This window comes from Puccinia triticina, chromosome 4A, assembly GCF_026914185.1.
Source record: "Puccinia triticina chromosome 4A, complete sequence".
Classification (NCBI taxonomy): domain Eukaryota; kingdom Fungi; phylum Basidiomycota; class Pucciniomycetes; order Pucciniales; family Pucciniaceae; genus Puccinia; species Puccinia triticina.
Genome location: NC_070561.1, coordinates 5,278,236 through 5,301,015, shown reverse-complemented (window position 1 = coordinate 5,301,015; position 22,780 = coordinate 5,278,236). Strand labels below are relative to the sequence as shown.

The following is a 22,780-nucleotide window of genomic DNA, read 5'->3' as shown; positions in this document are numbered from 1 at the left end:
GTGGTATTTGAAACCACTCAAGAAAGTTTTCAATATAATTCAGATTGAACATCAGGTCCTGTTTGCGGCGGAAACCAAGTTGAAGTTGAGATGTTTTCCAAGACTTCTACCAAATACTTACATTTGGTAAACATTTGGTTTCTATTCCAGAAAAAGTTATGAGTTGGTTGGGGAAACTTTTACTCTGTGGAAAAGTACAACAAAATTACTGAGCCTTGATACCTGATGAGTTGGTAGAAGGATGAATTTTGGGACCGGTGAGACAAGAGGGCATGAAGGAGGGCTGGAAGGAATAAATGGATAAAACTCATGGTCCTTAAAAGCAACAAGCTGTTTTTGACTAGCACGGGCTAGACAAGCAGGAGTGTGATGGGTCTGTTGGCCTTCCCAGACTGGCTACTGGGCAGAAGCTCAACAGCTGGCCCATGATCTGGGGCAGCTGATTGTTTCTCTGAGCGCCCAAACTTGACGGGGTTGTGATTTGAAGCCCCCCCCTCAACATTGGGTCTTGACACAAGGGGCTATGCAATCACCTACCCCTAACCCCCTGCGGACACAAGTACTTAGACTCGACCCCGCTCTTCCCTAGTCAAGCAGAGATCTAATCTTGTTGTAGTCGGAATCCTTAGAGTTCATTTCTCCTCCCCGCCCGCCTCTTGTCTCCTAGATACTCCAGATGTGGAGTTTGTCCACCCCTCATCTCAACACTCCCCCTCAAACTCCACACAACTAAATACAACGATTGAATAAATAGAAAATAATGGAATGATTGATCCAGGTAGAAAAAGAGAAAAACAAGAGATTTATTTGAAGATTTTATCCATGATGTTGCCGTGAATGTTTGCCCTGACCGGTTTAGTAAGGAAATCCGCTATTTCTTGTTTGTTGAAACCCATTCAAGTTTGATGTTGTGTTCTCTGATCGCGTTGTTCACAAAAAAGAAGTTGCGTTCAAGGCTCTTCATCTTGCCTTTTGAAGCATTGTTGTCCAAAATTAATACCGCCGCCCGATTATCACATTTGATGGTGATTTGGGGATTCTTGTCCAACAACCAAATGATTGGAGTCAGAAAAAGTAAGAAATCTACCAATGATCCTAGAGAGATGAACTCGGCGGCGCAGGTTGACGTTGCCACAACTTTCTGCCGTCTAGAACCCCAAGCTATCGGACTATTGTAGAGAGTGATCACAAATCCTGATGTCAATTGCTGAAATTTGCGGCCCCAGTTGGCATCGACCCAAGCCACCATGTCATCCCCAGAGGGGTGCAGTCAAAGTTGTTTTGATTTTGTTGTGTTGATGTATTGAACAAGGTGGGATAAGAATTTTCAGTGTGTTTTGTTTGGGTTGGAACTGAACCAAGCCAGATAGTTGACGGCAAAACTGATGTCGAGTCTCGTGCCCAGCGCAAGGTAGTTGATTGAACCTATTAGAGATTGATAAAGGGTTGCTGCCACAGGTTCACCCCAAGATGTCACAAGATTGTCACCTGTCAGAGGAGTATGGGTTGAAATTAGTTTGTTGGATACTTCTGTTTTGAATTTTGATACAATTTGGTCAACAAGAAGATGTCGACCAAGAAACATTGAGTCATCCTCATATTCAAGATGTATGCCCACCAGCTTATCCGGTTTGAAATCCCATTTGACCTGTAGGCTAGATTCCATCTTTTGTTGGAGGAGGTTGATGTTGTCCTGATTTGAACCAAAAACAATGCCGTCGTCAACGTCTATCCACACAATGATTACCAAGTTGTTTTTCTTGTATCGGTACAAGCATTCTTCTACTTCATCACATGTAAATCCCCAACCCTGTAAAAGGCCTTTGAAATGCTTCCACCAGCATCGGCTGGCTTGTCGGGTCCCATAAAGGGCTTTCTTTAGTTGGAGTAATTTGCCGGATAGATGTGGGAAAAGTTCAACTGGAGGATCCACGTAGATTGTTTCTTCAATTGGGCTGTGAACAAAAGCCCCCGTGATGTCGAACAAATTAATGATCCATTTATTCTTGGGCGCAAGGTTGAGTAGAACCCGGAGAGTCAACAGGGATGCTGTAGGTGCAAAATTTGACCGGACGTCCTTTCCTAGATGTTGCTTGAACCCTTGCACGACAAATCTTGCTTTGAGCTTCATAATTGACCCATCTGCGTTCCGCTTGATATCAAAAACAAATTGAGTGCCAATTGAATGTTTTCCCTCTTTTTCGAGGACTCAAAGGTGTTGATATCAAGCATTTGATCCCATTTGGACATGCATGCTTTTCGCCATTCTGATGACGCCGGCGATTGTAGTGCGTTTTTGAGTGATGTCGGGATTTCTGAATCAGATATTGCCTGCAGGTTGTCAATGTGAGAATCTTGTTCTTCACATATTTCTTTGGTCCGTTCTTGTCCCAGGGTCAGAACTCTAAAAATGGTTTGATTGTTAGCTAATGTGTCAGGTGCAGGTAAGAGAGGTATTCCTTGAAAATCCAGAAAAGTTGCACACTCAGAGTTTATAACCTTCTGAGTAGATGGGTTCCAGAAGAACCAGCCCCGTTTTTCATCTTGATAACCCACGAATAGCCTGTCCATCCCCTCTGATCAAGTTTTCTGCGCCGTTCTTTTGGGAGGTGGATTGTGGCCCGGGCCCACTGCCAGCAGAATTGGCTGGGATAAGGTTATCTCAGTTAAACTGGGATGAAATCAACCAATTTCAACTTGTTTGATCTTGACCAATGAAATATAAATCCAAGGGGGGTACCTTGGATTTATATTTCATTGGTCAAGACCAACCCATTTTGAACTGACTGAGTGCATCCCAGTTAAACTGGGATGACTTCATCCCAGCCAAATATGCTGGCAGTGGCCCTGAAAGGATAAAATGCTGTTGCTTCAGGTATTCGGCTGGACCAGAGTTCAAGCGGAGTGGATTTGCACCGGTGGTTGGATAATCGATTGACAAGGAAGCATGCACACCTATAAGCATGTGACCATAGTTTTGAGGGAAGTTCAGAATGAGCCAGAGTAGAGTAGGCGATGTCACCGAGGGTCTGATTGAGCCGTTCTGCTTCGCCGTTTTGTTCAGGGGTGTAAGGAGAAGTGAAAATAATCTGACAACCGAATGAGTCAAGATAATTGGAAAGAGGTTGCACGGTGTATTCTTTGGTGTTATCACATCTGATAAATTGAGGAGCCCAACTAAAGTGATTGACCAGTTTCTTTACAAGTGCAGATATGATTGATGGGACTTTGGATCTTGATTTAATGGGGTAGACAAAAGAATACGTGGTAGCGTGATCATGTATGGTGAGGAGGAATCGGTTGCCGTATATGTCAGGGTCAAAAGGGCCCATGACATCTGTCACAAGGAGGTCGAGTTGGTTTTCACGGGGTATAAATTCGGGGAGAGAATGACAGTGCCTTTTGCTCTTGGTCTTTTTGCAAGTCTTGCATATGAACGGCTGCCAAGACTTCAGGTCAAAGGAAGGGAAAAATTGTTGAAGAAAATCCTTCACGATCGGGTCAGAAACGTGGCCGAGGCGGCAATGCCAATTGTAGGAAGACAGATAGATTTTGGAAGATAGTCAAGTCAAAACTTTCAAGGCGGAATGATTTAATAGATGGAAAGAATTTGGAGTGACGATCCAAGATCGGTTGCAATAAAAAGCCGTTATAGAAGCGAAATCGGAGACCAAAATGATGTCATGATTGGGAAGGAAAAATGGACAAAAACCTGAGTTGATAAGCTGGCCAAGGCTAAGAAGTTTTCCTTTCATGTCCGGGCTGAACAGGACTCAAGGTATCATTAGGGTACCATCCCCATTGGTTATCTTCAGGTGACCACTGTGGGTCGCCAACATTGTACCAGTGGACAATGCCAGATTCAGTTTCATGGGTGGTTTGAGTGATACTAAAGAAGAGAAAGATTGGAAAGAGCCGCTCACGTGATGGGTTGCCCCTGAATCCAAAATCGTGCCATTGCCGGCAGCAACCGTTGCATCCGCGCCCATGGCTGAACGAACTGCCACATTTGGTTCAGTGCCAGTGGGTGGGTTGTTTGGGGAAGCGGCCTGGCGGGCAAAACCGGAAACAGGGCAACCATTGGTGGGGGTGTTGGGAGGTGGCAGGTTGGCATCCCTGCGGAGTGTTGGACAAGAAGATCTCCAATGTCCCAAAACCCCACAATAGGTACAGGGTTTTCCATCAAAAATTGTGGGGTTGCTCGGATTGGTGTTTCCTTTTTTGATGTTTTTGATGGCTGCAGAAATATTTTTGACAGTCGGGTGGCCGGGACGGCCCACGATTTGCTGACATTGTTGATTCTGGCTGTTTGGTGGTTTTTGTTGGGATTGTGATGGGAAACTTCCACGCAGAATGGGCCGGTAGTTTGATTGATTGGGGAAATTCCATCCTTGTTGGTTTGCGGCGGCCAATCCAGATGGTCTTGGAGCTGACGGGTTTTGAAAAGTGTGAAATACGGAAACATTCTGTTGTTGATCAAAGTTAAAACAGTAGCTTTCTCCGTAAGCCAAAGTGATGATAGTTTGTATATCTCTTGCGGTGACGTCTTTCTTGTCTCCAAGCCGGAGTGATATATTCTGGAATAGTTGAGAACGGGATATGGATGGCGGAGTGGGCAATATGGACTGTAGGATGAGGCTCTTGACAATTGGCGAAAAGCCTGCTCCCACCTTCTTGAGGTCAGCAAAGATGTTGAAGACTTTATTGAAAAACCCTTGGAGGTTGGGTGGTTTGGTGGCGGGACCAGAAATCCGGAGCTCCAGGAGCTTGTTGACCAGCTCAACCTGGCGGAATCTGACGGTTCCTTGGAAGTTGGTCTGGACCGTTTCATAAGCTTCCGTACCCGTGGTGACTCGATTGACCAGCGACAAGAGTTTGTTGTGAACCGTGACTTGAATGAATTAAAGGAGACATGCGTTTTCTTGTATCAATAGTTTTTATAGTTCTTGGGATCATCGAAAGAATTGGGATGGCCGAGGGTGATTAGTATGATTCTGGTGAGTCCTTGCTTCCATTTGTTGAAGTTGGATCCATCGGGGGCCAGTTGTTCAACATCTTGTTTGTGGATGCTTGGTTGTTGCAGAAATCTGCTTCTGGGTGAAATGTCAATCAGGGCGGCCTGTGACATATGTGGAGAAATTGGTTCGGAGCTCAAGACAAAATTGGATATCGTGGACAATGACTCTGATGGGGAGTGTTCTGAGTATGTATTGCAAGGTATGTTGTTCTTTGGCCGGTATTGAGGAGTAGGGATGCCAATTAAGATTTGTAAGCCAAAAGGATTGTTGATAAACCAATTGCCAGTTAGGATTGGAGCCGCTGTTGCTCGGTCTTCTTCAATGTGTCGAGTTATTACTTTGGAAAATATGTACAATACCGCCAAGATGAAAGTTGAAGGTGGATGATCAGGATCTAGAGGATTTGGTTTTTCTTCAGTTGGGGAGGGAGGTAAGGGTGGGAGTTTAAGAAGTTCTTTGTATGCTTTTGTCTGTTTTGGACGTTTTGCCCAAGTTGGTGGAGGGAATGGTCCAGTTAATTCAGGATGTTCCCGACGAGTTTTGACCATAAGCCAAGTGTGATGTGCCGGAGTCGCAGTGAATGGACTAGCTCTTTGTTAGCTTGACAACTCTTAATCTGTTGTAGTCGGAATCCTTAGAGTTCATTGCTCCTCCCCGTCCGCCTCTTGTCTCCTAGATACTCCAGATGTGGAGTTTTTCCACCCCTCATCTCAACAAATCTCTCTTGACTAGGTGAGCTCCTTTTCCTTCTTCTTTGTCAGTGTATCTATCCAGAGAGATCTGATCTCTCTTGACTAGCCTTTGCAATTCTAGCTACCCCGTTTGGAACTAGAACTCAAAAGGCCCTTGTCTCTTATTCTTGCCTTGTTCTTTGTTGTCTCCAGTGAGGGTTCATTGAACCCTTGGAGAATCTCCAACGGTCCGGGGGGCAGTTTGCCTGCGTTCCCCAGCCTGCAAGCACATGTCACAGCAGTTGCGGCTCAGCTCCAATTATGGACTGGCAGTTCAACTTCAAGCCACAATCCAAGAGACAAATAACTCCTCCAGCACCACCCACCACCCTTGTTCCAGTCATCAATAGGAGTATAGCATACTCCCCTCAATGACCGGAACGTTCTGGTCATCAGGAGGCATGTACATCAATGACCAGAACGTTCTATTCATTGGGATGCATGTATCTCAATGACTGGAGAAAACAAAGTAAAAAATCCCATTGATGACCCAAGCGGACCAGTCATTGAGAGGGATAATCTTATATTATACTCCTCTTGATGACTGGAGAGAACTGTCCAGTCATTGAGCGGAGTTATTTACTCCTCTGATCAATGACTGGAGAGGACCATGCACATATCTTGATGACCGGAGTAAACCTGGTCATCAAGAGGAGGAAACACTCCTGTCAATGACCCAAGCGGACCAGTCATTGAGGGGAGTTATCTTACATGGTACTCTTCTCAATGTCCCAAACGGGCCCAGTCATTGAGGTGAGTGTTTACTCCTCTTGATGACCGGAGAGAACCGGTCATCAAGGTGATTGTTTACTTCTCTCAATGACTGCAGAGAACCGGTCATCAAGGTGATTGTTTACTCTTCTCCATGAATAGCCAAGAGAACCAGTAATCGAGAGGAGTATTTGCTCCTCTCAGTGACCGGAACAGACCCGGTTATCAAGAGGATCCTTGATGTTGATCCAATGCATACATGTTTTTTTCTGTCTTGGAGAGCTTTGAGTAGGAGTAGGTGCGTGTTGTGGACCATCTTTGCCGATGAAGTCAAGTGGATGGAGGTGTTTCTAGTCAATTGCGGCTGGGAGGCAACCCGCAGAAGTCAGCAGGTGATTGCGGGTTTGACTGCCCCCAGAAGTGTTCTCAGGGTTGTTCTGCAGGTCCGTTAGCGTGCAAGAAAGAAACCCAGGCGGCCAAAGTTCGCCCCTGAACGCTCAGTTTGCGGCTCCATTAGAGATGCTCTTACATGTGCCTGGGCCAGCTGACTATTGCTCTGAGCGCCCAAACTCAACAATGTAAATTGCTGGCCGGTGGGGTGGTGGGGCGGTCTTGGGGTGGTTGGGCGGTTTTGGGGTGGTTGGGCGGTGTTGGGGTGGCTGGATGGCTGGGGAACTTCAGCAGGGTGTTGCTGCCCTTCATGAAGCCCCATTGGCTTTGCCCATTGGCTCACTGGGATAATTGGTCACCAGTTGCCACATTGCGCCCGGCCCACTTTGGCCGCCGTTCAGATGCTCATCCTCACCAGCCTTGGTCAGAGAATCAGGCAGCTAGAGAGTGGCCTGAGGAGAAGATCAGCTGGGTAACTGGCATAAATTCTGGTCACAATTGGCTTGGACTTGCTTGAAAACATAATTTTAAGAAAAAAAAAGCAAAAGCAAACAAGGAAGAAATCAGTCATACTCACCAGGAAAATTAAATTGTCACCCAACGTCAAGTGAAATCAGGACAGCTCCTGCGGGCTCTCCGACCTTTCCAGCTTGTCTGGTTCCAGAGAAGAAATAATATGGATTTATGAGAAACACTCAGCAACTCTCTTGTTGCAGCGCTTGCGCATCTCAGCACTGAGCAGTGGTGAGCTCAGCGAGCTGAGGGTGTGCAAACCAGCAAGTCGTAGCCCCCTCCCTTGAGAGCTAAATCCTTATGATCAGCTCTAGTCATCCAAAGTAGGGTGATGCCCGCGTGAGCTTTACACCCGATGGATGACCGCCCCCGTCACTCTCAGGCCGGCCATCGCAAGTGCTACTTGTGCTGGATGACCGGCCCCGCTTCCAACCTCACACACTCTTGGGCCGGTCATTGCAAGCACTACTTGTGCTGGATGACTGGCCCCGCTTCTAACCTCACACACTCTTGGGCCGGCCATCACAAGCACTACTTGTGCTGGATGACTGGCCCCGCTTCCAACCTCACACACTCTTGGGCCGGTCATTGCAAGCACTACTTGTGCTGCATGACCGGCCCTACTTCCAACCTCACACACTCTTGGGCCAGCCATTGCAAGCACTACACGTGGCTGGCCCATAAGTGTGTGAGGTTGGAAGCGGGGCCGGTCATCCAGCACAAGTAGCGCTTGCACCCAAGAGTGTGTGAGGGCTGCAATATGTATGTAGTTGGGGGGCTCTTGTCTTGCTGGCTAGTTTACACATGCCACACCCTGAGCTTACTTAGCGCGCTTTGTTGAGCGGTTGGTCAGGCTGGCCGCTGAGTGAATGGGCACTCATGAGCAAGTAAGTGCATACATACCAGGTTGCAAGAAGAGCGGGGATGCAGCTCTGGAGCTGCACCCAAAGTTGCAAGATGTCACCCAACGTTGGGTGACAATTTAATTATCCTGGTGACTGATTCAGTGATCTTGACTGACAGACTAATATGAAAACTTTACCAGTCTTTTGGCCTTGAGATTGGGATCAAAGAACTGGCCGGAATGCGCATGGAATGAGGAGGGGGGATGAGCAGCCAAGCGGCAGCAGTGGGGGAAAGGGGCCATGGGGTGGGGAGTAGCTGGAGGATTGGGATGATGGATGGTTTGAAGAGGTGCCTGTTTGAGAGTATGGAGGTGGGGGGGGAGAGGGGACAAACCTGAGTGGGTGGGTTGAGTGGAGAGTGGATGGATGATAACGGAGGGAGAAAGTCGAGGACATGTGGAAATTTCCCCACTTCAGTGCCAATGGCCATTGGACTTGGGTGGGAATTTGGGAAATCAGAAAGAGTTTACCTTTGGTTTCAAGGAGCCTGATGTGGTTTCAGAAACTTTCTCTTTTTCAAGAAAATTTCCTGCCAGCTTTTTGGGGCGGCCAAAACCATTATAGAGATGGCAAAGGGGTACTTGTTGCCGGGTACCCGGTACCCGTTGGCAGGTACCCGTTTGAACCTACAGGTACCCGCCGGCGGGTGCCGGGTGCGGGTGCGGGTGTCCAGAATTCTGGTGGGAAGGACGGCGGGTACCTGGACGGGTACCCGCCGGTCAGCCGGTCATCAAAGAGGATACCTCTCAATGACCGACTGAACCGGTCATCAAAGAGGATAAAAGCTCTCAATGACCGTTCAGCCGGTCATCAAAGAGCCTACAACCTCTCGATGACCGGTCAGCCGGCCATCGAGGAGGATAAAACCTCTTGATGACCGTTCAGCCGGCCATCGAAGAGCCTACAACCTCTCTATGACTGGCTGACCGGTCATCAAAAGGGATACAACCTCTCAATGACCGACTGAACCGGTCATCAAAGAGGATAAAAGCTCTCGATGACCGTTCAGCCGGTCATCAAAGAGCCTACAACCTCTTGATGACCGGTCAGCCGGCCATTGAGGAGGATAAAACCTCTTGATGACCGTTCAGCCGGCCATCGAAGAGCCTACAACCTCTTGATGACCGGCTGACCGGTCATCAAAAGGGATACAACCTCTTGATGGCCGGCTGACCGGTCATCAAAGAGGATAAAAGCTCTCGATGACTGTTCAGCCGGTCATCGAAGAGCCTACAACCTCTTGATGACCGGTCGGCTGGTCATCAAGGAGGCTACATTCTTGATGACTGGTTGGCTGGTCATTGAGGAGGCTACACTCTTGATGACCGGCTGACCGGCCATCGAAGAGGCTACACTCTTGATGACCGGCTGACCGGTCATCAAAAGGGATACAACCTCTCGATGACCGGCTGACCGCGGGTCATCAAAAAGGATAAAGGCTCTCAATGACCGATCAGCCAGCCATCAAAGAGGATAAAACCTCTCAATGACCGGTCAGTTGGTCATTGAAGGCGCTACAACCTCTCGATGACCAGTCAGCCGGCCATCGAAGGTGATACCCGGGTACCTGTGCCTGGCACCCGGGTACCTCCCCCTCTGCACCTGAGGAATTTGTGAAAAAACAGGGGGGTACCCGCACCCGCCACAGGTACCCGGGTGCCATATGCCATCTCTAAACCATTATGAAACTTTCCCAACCAGAATCTTTTAGCAGTCTGATAAAGTTCTGCTGAAACTTTATTGCAAACCACATTGAAAAGTTTTGGCACCAAATTAAGCTCTGCCCCAAAGTTTCTGGAAGCCAAAAGGTCTCAGAGCATCCGCATCCGTGGCTAGATTAGCCTGGGCTAACTAGCTCGGATTACGATTGGAATAGGATAATCCAATCGGCCATCCGCATGGGTGGGGATTAGCGAGTCCGAGGCCGTCGGAGGTTATGTGTTTAGGTGCCTATATGTTATGTGTTTGGCACCTAAACACATAAAGCTCATGCTAACAAGCATGATGCATATTCACTTTGGGATTAGTCCCAGGATTAGTGGGGTCTAAATTTAGACCCCACTAGCTTCAAACGGAGCTCCGGGCTAAGTTGATCCCCGTTGATCCAACCCGATGCGGGTGCGGGGTCGAACTAAGTGCCCTAATCCGGGCTAACTTAGCGCCCGGTGCGGATGGTCTCAGGAAACTTTTCAAATCAGTTTGGGGAGGGCAGAAACTTTCCCAAAACCACCTACAAACTGAAAACTTCTTTGAAAACCATGTGAAAACCCTGAAACTTTTCCAGAACCACAGTGGAACCATGAAACTTTTTGGAAAAACTTTTCACACACAAAAACGGTTCCCAGAACCAAACTCAAACTGGAAAACTTTTTAAACACCACTTGAAAACCTGAAACTTTTCACATTGGTAACAAGAAACTTTTCTTGCAGCCGTGGTGTAGAGGAAGACGAGCTCGGCGAGGATGAGGGTGGGGGCAGAGGCGCGCAGGACCGGAGCAGACGCGCCGAGCTTCGCGACGAGCGGCCGGCGCAGGTCGGCCGAGAGCAGCGTGTAATGGGCGCTATGGAGCTCCGTCGGCGGGCCATAACGAGCAGAGATACATAGCATATAACGATACATGCACGAACGAGCATACATATAATACACACTTAGAATACATACAAATCATGCGCCTGGTCAGGCACACCTCGTGTCATCGGAGGAGTACAGGCAGGAATACTGAGACTGCAGGACGAGGAGAAGAATACAAGAGGATTGGTGGCAGAGAAGTACAGCATACGCTACAGGAGAAAGTCGGGGTGAGCAGGGGAGACAAGAAGGGGGTCAAGCGGAGAGGAGGGCATGGAAGTCGTCGATAGTCGCCAGGCTCCGGGTGACGATCTGGGGATGTTTGGGTTCGGGGGTCATCGGGGCGGGGGAAGGATGAGTGCTGTTGAATGCGATCTGCTTCTTGCAGAGATTGTGGAGGGCCTTTCCGGGGCCGACGAAGAGCAGCTGGACGCCGTGCTCATTGGAGGAATGGTGGAGGAGCAGTTCGTTGACGGTCTCGGCCCACCACACGGGCCGACAAATGGAGCCCGAGAGATGCGCCTTGAGCGTCTCGAGGTCCCGGCTGGCGTCGATGTACACGGTCTCGATGGCCTCGTCGGATGCGCCGGTCTTCCGGCGCCGCCGCCGGGGACTGGGCTCGCTGGATGAGGCTGTCGGGTCTGAGGGCGGACAGTTGCGGGTGACGAGGATGGGCCGGTCGGGGACGGCGAAGGGGACGGCGGCGAGGGCGCGGGCCATGCCGTCGGCTGCAGGCCGCATGAACTCGCTGTGAAACGGGGACCTTCACCATGTCTCTAGAGTCAGTTCTTTGCTCAGTGGAGAGACGGATGGATGGGGGGGCTTACGAGCAGGGCAGGTCGGCGGCCCGGTTGGCGATCTCGAGCTCGTTGAGGAACGCACAGGCGGCGAGGACGGCGGGGCGGGCGCCGGAGAGGACGATCTGGTTGCTCGAGTTGAAGCTAGCGATGTGGACGCGGGAGGCGGGCTCGGGGTGTTTGGCTTGCTGGGCGGTGTTGAAGCGGTCGAGGAGCGCGATGAGCTCGCGATAGTCGTACGTCTTCTGGCCCAGCGAGGCCTGGTACTTCTCGTTGATCAGCAGCGCCGACATCTGCGCCTTGTGTGTCTCCCGGCGCTCCGGGCCCTGCGCCTCCCTCGGCCCGCCGATCCCGCCCTCCGTGGGCGATGTCGAGGGCGATAGCCCCGCCAGGGCCATCGAGCGCTCGCTCAGCAGGCCGTAGAGACGCGTCAAGTGGATCCCGCTCTTGAAGTCCAGCGCCTTCGAGGCCACACAGGCCGTGTACTCGCCCGACGAGTGTCCCGCATACACCGTCGCCATTCCCCTCACCGGCATCTTCCCGTCCACCTGTCCCAGAAACACACCACCATCAGCAGTCCGTATGTAGACGGTGGAAAGTGGATTAATGTTACCTCCAATGTCCGCAGATACGCCATGCTGGTGATCAGGATGGCGGGCTGGGCATTGGCGCATCTGCTGAGCTCGTTCTGGGGCCCCTGGAGGACGATATCCCTGAGACTTCGCGGGCGGTCGCAAGGCTCAGCGGGCGGGGCGCCGAGGAGGAGGGCGTGTTGGGGGGAGTATCCGAGGTGGAGGAAGTGGTCGACGAGGTTGAGGGAGGCCATCCAGGCGGGGAAGGCAGCGAGATGAGCGGCGGCCTCTGTCCAGACGCGGGCGAACTCGGGCCGGGCGGCGATGAAGGAGCCCATGCCGAGGTATTGGGAGCTGGACCCGGGGAAGCAGATTGCCAGCCGGGCGGGCGGGAGGCTTTCGGGAGCCGGGAGGGGGGAGTCGGACGACAGCCAGGACTGCTCCATGCTCAGCCGCGCCCGCCGTGCCGCCGAGGAGGCCGCGGGCGACGTCGGCGGCGGCGTCTGGGTGGCGGTGGCCCGGATCCGGAAGCTGTACGGCTGGTGGTGGTCGCGGATCTCGTAGCTGTCGTGCCGGGACGGGTCACGGTATCGGCGGATGTATCCCGGGTCGTCCAGGAACGGGTTCTGGAGCAACGACTGCTCGGCAGCGTCGGCGCCCGGCCCGGTGGGGTAGTGGAACTCCTCCTCCTCGGCCGGTCCATTCGCCTTCGATGTGCGGTTGGTGGTCGACGAGCGTCGCCGAGGGCCGGCTGGCCTGCTGCCGGGCGCGCCCTGCAGGGCTGATCCGGCAAGCCGGGTGGCTGCGAGCTGGCGGAGGAGCGGCCGGTAGCTCGGGAGGTGGGGCATGGTGGGGGAAGGAGAGAAGAGGGTGAGGATGGCTGGGATGGGCCGCATTGGCTTCACTGGCACTCCGCTCCGGAGGGGGGCCGGAGCGCAACCGGGGTGCGCGGAGTTCGGACCCCAGAAACAGCTTTTTTATTTCTGGGCACTACCAATATCAATCCCCATATATCTGGGTGGTTATCTCCACACTGTGGCTTGCGCATCTGAGATGCGTCTGAGGAATTTAGGCCTCATATCATGCGGTAAGGAAAGTCGATTCTCAGGAAATTATGTATAGGACCACAATCAAACATCACCGCTAAACCCAGGACAAACAGATCACATCGAAAACAGGCAAAGATGAATTGGAAAGAGGAGCTGCAGAAAATGTAAGAAACTGGCCATTACGCTAGAGAAATATTAAAACAAGAAGAGAAAAATTTCTTAACCAAAAGAAAACATGGACAGAAATCTTCCAAAAGCTTGCTTGATGAAAATTCTTTAGGCTGTGATAATATGTGGTTGTCTCTCTGCCATTCTCAATTCTCGTAGAAGTAGGTATGGATGAATTTTGGCAATGATTTTATATCTTGTGAAACCAAGCATTGCCTTTCGAAATCCATGTAAATGCCCTGCAAATCCTCGGTCGATTTCACCATGAACACAGAGGTTTCTGGGCCCGAGGCCTGCTGAAACCGCTTCTGGCGAATTTGCTCCACAATGCCCGCCAGTTCGGGCGAAAAAACGGGCGGAACAGGACGAGTTTCCGCCTTTTCTTGCGGTGATAGGAGGGCTCTTTGGCACGCCAAAATGAAGCTCGGGAGCTTGTTGGCTTCGTCCATTCGCAGATTGCTCAACGTCTTTGAGACTGGTGAAAGGATGGACTCGGCCAGGTCTCTCAGTCTATTCTCCACTGCAACATACACCTGCGCATCACCAGAATCCGCTAGACTGTTTTCCATGGAAAATTCATTGTGGAGCCGGCGGGTCAGAGCATCCATTGATGCGTGGAAGTGGGTGAGTTGGCCGCTGGAAACCTTCTTGCCTTCTGAGAGATATCTGATAATTCTGCTTTCCGGGGCTCTTAGATACCAGCTTGGTGGATTTCTAGCCCTTTTGAGAGTCCCGGGTTTGGCTGCCGCATGATACAATTCGGGCATCGTTGCTTCCAAGATAAGGTCTGAGAACCAGCACAACTTCTTGAGAAAATCCGGATCCCTTTCTGTTCTTCTGAACTCTCTCCAGAATCTGTTCCAAGCCTGAATGACCAATTCCCAATGACCTTCAGTGAGTGGTTTCAACGTCAATTTGTAGATAAATGGAATCAAGATTAAATGATACGAGGTGAGCTTCTTGGTGGCAGCTGAGGGACGAAGTATTTCCCGAGTGAGGTCTGCCATATCCTCCCTTCCAAAGTCCCACAGTGCTTCTTGCATAAACCAAAGGGTCATGGAAAGCGCAGAAAAAGCAGCTGCTCCATCGATTTCATGTGGATTCCAATCAAGTATTTTGGAGGAGTATGTCTGATGAGGCTGCTTCCAGAGGGCGCCGGTTTGATGCTTAATTGGGGAGTTGGTCATTGTATTACCAGTTGAAGATGTTTCTTCCTCTTGGCGTACCAAGTGAGATTCGTAAATGGGAATTGGCAATTCATCAAGTGTTTTATCTCTGCCAGGTTGATAATATAATGAGCTGGGGACCGTTTCAGGCTGCATTGCGTGGGGGTTATACTGATCAAAACCACTACGGTGCGTTTGATGATGGCTTTGACCAGCCAATTCTACACCCAACGGCTGATGTTGATGAGTGGCTATACGAAACCGGGCACTAGGCACGCGCGTGGGAGGAGATACTATGAAGTTTCTAGGATGCGGGAAAGAAATCTCTCTTCTAGCCGAGTAGCTCGGATGCTGATGGGTGACCACTGCACAGTTGAAGTGGTGTGGATAATCGGGGTGCTTGTTCAGCTTGCTGGTAGCTTCTTCGTGCTCCTCAAAATCCTCGCGACCGAGTGGAGATAGAAGAGGATGGTTATCCGCTTGGTGCTTCTTGCACTCTGGTGGAATTTGGTCTGCCGATACCTATCCAGTGGGCATGTGGATCTTGATCAGTTTTTCACGCGTGTATTCATTTTGGGGTGCAGTCTTACCTGGCTCCCTCAAATTGGCCGCTTCCTACGACTTGGCTCAGCCGCCAGATGGAGATCCAAGTCGATCTTCTCTCCGCCCCCGCTGTCAAGAGCGATATCCAGCGAACAGGAAGTCTTTCGGATCTCGAGGTAGCATACGGAAAACATAAGCAAAGGAAAAAACCAGGACTGCATGGTGATCTGAGCTTTAAATTTCTTCAAAATCTAGAACAACCTTTGCTGGTTCGTATTTTGTTAAACAAAATCTGTGGCAAAACAAGTCAATTCCAGTGGTCTTCTCTGAAGTTTTGAAGTCAAGGCAATATACTCGGGCTCAAGAGACATAAAACAGTATGAGACTGCTTGTAGATGTTTCCTGTTCATTGAAAGCGCTGGGACTCACACATGGAGCATGCCTCAGCCAGAGCAGTCTCATGGAGCATACCTTGACGGCATTTTTTTTTTTTTTTTTTTTTTTAAGTGTAATTTCGCCCTTAGCATTGTACACTATGAATCTTATGTGGCTGACTACATACAAGTAAAAAGGAGGCAAGATGTTAACAGACAAAGGAGTTAAGATCAGAGGGATACGCGGCAACAAACAATGTCTAACAGAGAGAGAAAATAGAGAGAAAAAGAAAGAAAAAGGACAAGAGAGTTCAATAAATCAAATGAGGAAGTGAAAGCGGCCGGATTTCACGATAAATTCAAAAATCAAGCCATGCGCCTTTGGGATGTGTAAGAGCAGATGTGGCCTGTTTGGGTCGACCTTAAGTTTTTTTGATCTAGCCTTTTGTATGAGGTTCCGGCGAAGGTGTCGATATTTGGGGCAGAAATCAAAGAAATGGATTGTTGTTTCCCGGCCTTCGCAAAATGGGCAGGTAGGATCGAGTTGTCTTTTGACCTTGAAGAGGTGATTGTTGAGAGGCGAGTGTCCAGAACGGAGTTGATTAATCAATGCAGATTGGAGGATCGGGAGGTTGGAGATTCTTTTTCCCAGCTCCGACCGAGAAGGTACAAGGATCTGGTTTTTGAGATGTTTTGTGAGCTTGGAAGCGCTGGGGTGTAGTATTCTGTCTGGTTCTTCATTCCTGCCCGTCGCTTCTTTAGCCAGAAGATCAGCTGCCTCGTTGCCGCGAATTCCACTGTGTCCGGGGCACCAGACAAGATGAATAGTCAAGTCAGCAGGGAGTCTGCTCCAGACCTCGGAGATTTCAAAGAAGAGGTACTGCCCCGGTTTTGCCGCACCGCAGTTCCCCACTCGTAGTAAAACCCCAATGTTGTCCGTGAGAATGTAAGCGTTGGTTAACCGCCGCGTCCGTAGTGCCTGCTCTATGAGTTTGAGTGCCAGAAGCACACCGACGGCCTCACACTCATGGTTTGAGAAGAAGGGGCATACCCCTAAGGCCATAGATAAGGCCAAGTTGAGGTCGGGGCTGATAGCTGCACCCGCTCCACCTTTAGCCGAGTCGTATGAGCCGTCAGTATATATGACAACAGTATCAGGAGTGTGAAGAAGTGCATCGACTAAGCTGGTTGTGGCCTTTATGGCGGCCTCCTTTGTCAGGCCCAGGTTTATAATTGGTGGTGTTTTTGGATGCCAGGCCGAACATTGGTCGTATTCAATGAGTATTTTCTCGGGGTTGAGCTGAGCAAGTTGGTCAAGTTGCTGCCGAGCGTTGGGGATATGTTTGCCGATCCCAACATCTCGGCGGAAGCCTCTCTCAACCAGGATGTCTTGTATATTGCTGTTGAACCGTTGTCGCATCAGTTTCCGGGTGAAAAAGCTGAGGGTTGCACTTCTACACATTGAGGCAGCGTCCACTACCGCTGACCGTTCCTGGTGCCATTTGTGTGGAGTTGATTTGAAGGTGCCTAGAGTATAAATGGCTGCAAGTTTGTTTACTTTATCAGCTAGTCTCTGCAACTTAGCGGAATTAGAGATGGTAGCCCAGACCGGGGCTCCATAAGCTACTCTGTGTAGAAGAACCGTGTTCATCAAGCGGACACGATCCTTCTCTCGGAGGCCCCACCGCGAGTTGCCCAACGGCTTGAGTTGCGAGATAGTGGCTGAAGCTCTGTGTTCTAAAAGATTAAACATTGCCGAGTACGTCAGTTTGGGGTCGAGAAGAACTCCTAGCCATCTAACCTCCTTGCTTGGGGGTAGAATTTGATCTCCAAATGAGAGAGAGTCGGGGGGGTGTGTCCTCCAGGTCAACCATAAGAACTGGGCCTTCTTCTTGTCAAAGATGGCCCCAAACTTCGATCCCCATTGCAGGGAGCGAGAGCCCTGATCGCCTAACTTCCTGATTGTGTTTGTAACCGATTTGTCAGCTACCAGGTGTACCACATCGTCAACGTAGCCTAATGAAACAATGTCATCCTCTAAAGTAAAGGATTTTAGCAATAGCGAGTTATTATATATGATATATAGGATAACAGAGAGAGGTGACCCTTGAGGGAGGCCAATCTCAATGTCGAATGGGGAGGATGTGTAGTCGTCCATCCTGATAGTTGTACGACGGCCGGCTAAGAATGATTTGATTATGCCTACCAAGTACGCTGGGCAGTTCAGATGGGAGAGATAATGAATCAATCTCCGCGGGTGAACAGATGGGTAAGCAGATTTTACGTCCAGAAATAAACCAGCAACATATTTCTTCTCTTGCCATTTCCGCCGAACCCAGGTGTCCAGAAGCACCAGAGCGTCCTCCGTTCCCGCTCCCTTCCGTCCTCCCAGGTGTCCGTCGGCCAGGACGCTGGACTTCTCCGCCCATGCCGTCAGTCGGCGTGCTATGATGAGTTCAAATACCTTGCCCATACCACTCAGCAGGGCAATGGGACGGTAAGCATTCGGATCAGTGTAGTCATCTTTCCCTGCTTTGGGGATGATGGCCGTGACAGCGCATTTCCATGTTGCAGGAAATGTACTGCTAGCAAGCGAGTTGTTAAACAATTCAGAGAGGACGGGGGCTAAGAACTTAGCTCCCAGCTTGATCATTTCGTTTGCAATGCCATCCACTCCGGGGGCCTTCTTGGGGGCAATCTTCCTGATTGCCTCGAGGACTTCTTTTGTGCTCGTCTCGGGGTAGCACACAATTCTACAGGGTTGTCGGATAGGTACGTCAGATAGGTCAATAGGGGCCTGGATGCAGGATGTTCCAGTGAACAATAACTCAGCTCGCTCGAAGTTGTCAGTGGTGATTGAACCATCTCGCCTCTTCAAGGGAATAATCTTCTGGGCTGAGGTCTTCTTGGTGAATCGGAGAGCCTTGTAGACCGCCTCCTCAGACGGGTCATCCAGGAAGCGCCACCAGGAATTTTTCTTGAGAACTCGAATAGTGTCCCTGAAATAAGTGTTCCACTGCCTGTAGCATTCAGCCGCTTCGGCACTTTTGGTTAATATGAACCATTGTCTCGCTCTGTTTCTGGTCGCAATGATAGGATCCAGGGTGGATTTGCACCACCATGACTTAGCTTTGGATTTATTTGCGGCAACGGTCTTCCCAAAACTGTCCTGTGCTCCTGCCACCATTGTAGTGATCGCTTCGACCCGGTTTTCTATGGTGCTACCCTCCGGCGTAAAATGCCTGTCAGCTAGCTTCTGCATTCTAAAACAGGCTTCTTGTGATTCAATGACTTCCCAGTTAGGCTTCTTCCTCCGTATCTCCTTTGCTGGTTTTTGAAGATTGAGGTGCAGAACAATTGCCTGGTGATCAGACCCATGGTTCTCGAGCGGTACTTTGGCGGCAACCACAAGCCGTGAAGCCAAAAAATTTGCCCAGGTTAAATCAATAGTGTATCCAACTCCTTTAGAAGAATAAAAAGTGGGGATATGCTTAGGGGAGGTCAAGCGGAAGCCGTGCTTTCCACAAATGTCAAGGAGGTCACGCGCCTGCCGGTGATTAGAACGGATGCCCGGGGGGTTCCAATGGGGGTGGTGTAGGTTGGAGTCCATGCAGATGACCGAAGGGATTGCTCGGGAGTTGTGCGTCAGGAGCCATTGCCAGAGGATATCTAGGGCTGGAAAGGTCTTGGGAGTATTATATACATTGATCAATCTGAGTTTCTTATCATCCGGGAGAGAGATGTCAAGGCCTAAAAGAAATTTGCCGCCATCACTTAGCTGTTTGATGTTACTGGACGAGATCCAGTTTTTTACATATATACATGTCCGGTGTCGTTCGTTCCAGGTGGTTGGTTGATGTTCAAAGGCTGTAAAGACTTTCCAGTCCTGGTGTTCAGGGGGGGAAAGAGTAAAGGAGTTAATCCATGGTTCCTGTAAGACTAGAAAAGTGAAATCGGACGATTGATTCAGGATACTTAGCGTGATTTCACGGGAAACATGACAGTTCAACTGTAAAATCTTCAAGTTTTGGTTGGCCGGAATCTGATTGGGTTCAGAGGTGGCTTCAATTGCATCGGGTACATATCTATTAACAACAGGTAAGTTCAAATTGGGGGGGGGGAAGGGGGAAGAGAGGGGGAACGGGGGGAAAAGAAGAATGTGAAATGGTGGATTCTTGAGGTTGTACTATCATTGAGACCTGTTTTGCTTCTTCTCGAGCCACGCTTTCTTGAAAAAACACGTGACATTAAATGGCGTATGGTCAATAGAATCTATTCCTTCAATCTTCATCTTAAGTCCTTCCTTACAGAGGACACACGATTTAATACCTCCAATCCCTTCGGGACAATCCTTGGTAACGTGCTCATCACCACACTTGCCGCATCTGGCCTTCTCTCGGCACCATTGTCCGAAATGGCCCATTTTGAGGCACTTGAAGCATTGGGGGGGTCGGGGCTTGAATTTGGCTGTTCGATGGTAGTCGTAGTTGAGAAATAATCCGGATCTTTCGACACGGGCCGCTAGTTCTTTTTTGCTGAAGGCCAGAACAATCGATCCGGCTTGTTTGGGGCTCTCTGAGTTGTCTGCTAGCCATTTAACCCGAAGAAGATCACCTTCCGCGAAGTTGTTCTCGACTGACAGTCTGGTGATGGCCGACGCTGCAAGAGGATTGAAGTCTTTCGGAATACCGTGCGCGATTACAGAGAAAGTGCTCGGTGTGGCTTCAAGATCGGGGTGGACTTGTTTCGACCAGGTGTGCTTGTTTTCCATGAGCCACTTCTGGTGTGCTTTGTTCTTCGAGAAAAAACAGACATCGCCAGATTTGAGGACCTGCGCTGCTCTAATAGCAATTCGTTCTCCTTCGACTTTTGCGTCTAGTTTCTCCAGGACTTCATTCGCGCGTTGGACCAAAAACCCTCGCGCGAGGTTCTGAACTTCCGATTTGTCAGGGACTGAGTGTATGATGGCCTTGCCAGGCTTCAATGACTTGAGGATCGTCTTCGGAGGAGGAGCAATAGAAGGAATCCTGGGGGTAACCGGCGGACCGATGACTTTCGCGTATGACTGCTTAGCAGGTTGAGTCTTGGGGTCAAGGGTTGCCACGTGACCGCCTTCGAGAGCTTTGAGGCGAGCATCGAAAGTTTCAACCATTCGCGACATTTGATTCATCTGCCTATTCAATTCCTTGAGACGCGTCGCCTCCGCGTCCATCATCGCTGAGATGGCTCCAAGCGAGCTCGGATCGACGATTACCGCTCCTTGAGGTGAGCAATTGTTGGGGTTGGCAATGTAGTTGGCCAGGTACGCGAGGAGAACCGAGGGGGGTGGTTCGCTATCCGGTTTGGCAGGAAGACGCGTCGTAGACGCGTCGGCGAGTTCCATGTCGTCCATGATCGCGTCAGACGCGCCACTGGGTCGGTTAGGGGGGTGAGGTGGGAGGGGAGGGGCCATAGGCCCAAGGAGGGAGGGGTTGTGAGGGATTCTGTTCTTTGGGGGTGAGTTGAGGGTTGTTTCGGGGGTGTTTGTGTAAAAGGTGGTGAGATGTTGGTTGCGGACCTTGACGGCATTGGTTTTCCATACGGGAGCAGGCCAGCGCCATCATTGTATCTCACTAAAGCTTGTTTGATCAAGCAGCCAGATTGAACCCGACTTCATTACAAGATATCAAGCATACAATTTCAATGAAACGCTGGCTACCATCTTGTCATGATCACTGACATGTCTGGTTGAAGCTCATGGCTGACCACGCTGCAGCCAGGAAAACCTGACCGAATCCTTGCGGAAGGTGCAATCCATACAGATGATCCATGCAAAATTCGCATAGGATACGAACTCAATCTGGCCCACCCACGAATCAAACGGTCCGGGTGCGGGGCGGAGGCCGGTCGAGAGCCAGGACTGCCCATGCTCAGACGGACCTTTCGTGCGGAGCTTCTACGCGGCAGTGCGCCAGATCCGCACGCTGTGGGGATAGCGGTGCTCGCGTATTTCCTGGCTGTCATGTCGCGATGGGCCCGGTACGGCTGGCTATAGGCGTCCAGGAATGGTGCCAATGGGTGCGGAGGTGCTCGCGCCTCGCAGTCGCGTGCAAAGGGTGAGACCTCTGTTGAGTTTGGCACAGCCTCCCTGTGAGGGCAGCCTCGCAGGGTCGCACTTCTTACGGGGCGCTTCGCGCCGTGTCCCCCCCCCCCCCTTCGGGCGGGACCTCCGTCAAGACGAGCAAAACTACTGTCCGAGGAGGCGCGAACTTCCCGCTTGCGGGTGGATGATCGCGCCCCACGAGCACAGGGACTTGAGTTAAGTTCGCCGTCACGGCGCCGGATTACCTGGCCCCCCTGGGTCAATCGAGCCTCCAAAAGAGGGGCTTGGAAGTTATCACCACAACTTGGGTTGAGCATCCGAGATGCTTTGGTGGGAGTTGAGGACCTGTACCCTGTGGTAAGGAAATTCAGAAATGATTTCTCTCAAAATTTCATGCAACCATGATTGACCTTCACTCAATTTTGGAAAACCCAGCGCAACTAGATCAAATTGACAATAATATAGGCAGATGATTTGAAGAAAAATAAGGAAGACTAGAGATTTGAAAAAAATACACAAGACTAGAGATCAAAGCAGCTGCACTACTTCCCCTCTGATTAACAAGAGAAAATTACAATGACCAAAAGTATGAACAAAAATACTCTGAAACTATTTGGACCTTCAAATCTTGCTTCATAGAATCATGTTGATTTGTTGAACCATGGCAATATATGATGGTCTCCCTGTCTCAGTCTAGTTTCATGGAAGTAGTTATGGATGAATTTTGGTATGTGAGCTATGCCTTTTGAGTTCATGCGTTTGTCATCAAAAACCAAAAACTTGTTCCTCAAATCCTGAAGTGAGTGCACCGTGAGCGTAACTTCACATGAATCTGAGGCCTGTTGAAATTGCTTTTGGTAAATGTCCATAAGAATATTTGCCAGTTTAGGTGAAACAACTTCGGGAATTGGAATATGGGTTGCTGAATTTTTGTGTCTTGATAGGATGATTCTTTGGCAGGCTTCAATGAAATTTGGCAACTCAATGGTTTTATCCACTTGCAAACCAGTCAAAGATCTTGAAACTGGTGAAATGACTGATTGGGCTAGAAATTTCAATTTATTCTCCAATGCAACATACACCTGTTTTTCAGTTAAATCAGTTGAACTACTTACCCCGGAAATTTCTTTGTTGAGCTGGTAGGCCAGAGAATCTATTGACTGATAAAAGGTGGAGCGGTGATCACTTGGAA

General features: G+C 50.0%; 3 protein-coding genes across 3 annotated transcripts; all 3 read right to left on the bottom strand.

Moving 5' to 3' along the window:
- Positions 1-7,008: 7,008 nt before the first annotated feature.
- Positions 7,009-10,888, bottom strand: PtA15_4A603 (uncharacterized protein; the record flags this gene model as incomplete). The annotated part of the gene is made up of 4 exons (XM_053168505.1): positions 7,009-7,127; positions 7,194-7,290; positions 8,406-8,561; positions 10,718-10,888. 4 exons carry the CDS (start codon positions 10,886-10,888, stop codon positions 7,009-7,011), a joined length of 543 nt encoding a protein of 180 aa, XP_053019707.1.
- Positions 10,889-11,092: 204 nt separating this feature from the next.
- On the bottom strand, positions 11,093-16,968 carry PtA15_4A602 (uncharacterized protein; the record flags this gene model as incomplete). Its single annotated transcript, XM_053168504.1, has 6 exons — positions 11,093-11,600; positions 11,665-12,182; positions 12,248-12,653; positions 12,744-12,913; positions 13,687-15,111; positions 16,363-16,968. The coding sequence occupies 6 exons, from the start codon at positions 16,966-16,968 to the stop codon at positions 11,093-11,095; spliced, it is 3,633 nt and encodes a 1,210-aa protein (XP_053019706.1).
- A 1,751-nt stretch (positions 16,969-18,719) lies between these two features.
- Positions 18,720-20,958, bottom strand: PtA15_4A601 (uncharacterized protein; the record flags this gene model as incomplete). Its single annotated transcript, XM_053168503.1, has 2 exons — positions 18,720-18,727; positions 20,553-20,958. The coding sequence occupies 2 exons, from the start codon at positions 20,956-20,958 to the stop codon at positions 18,720-18,722; spliced, it is 414 nt and encodes a 137-aa protein (XP_053019705.1).
- Positions 20,959-22,780: the final 1,822 nt, after the last annotated feature.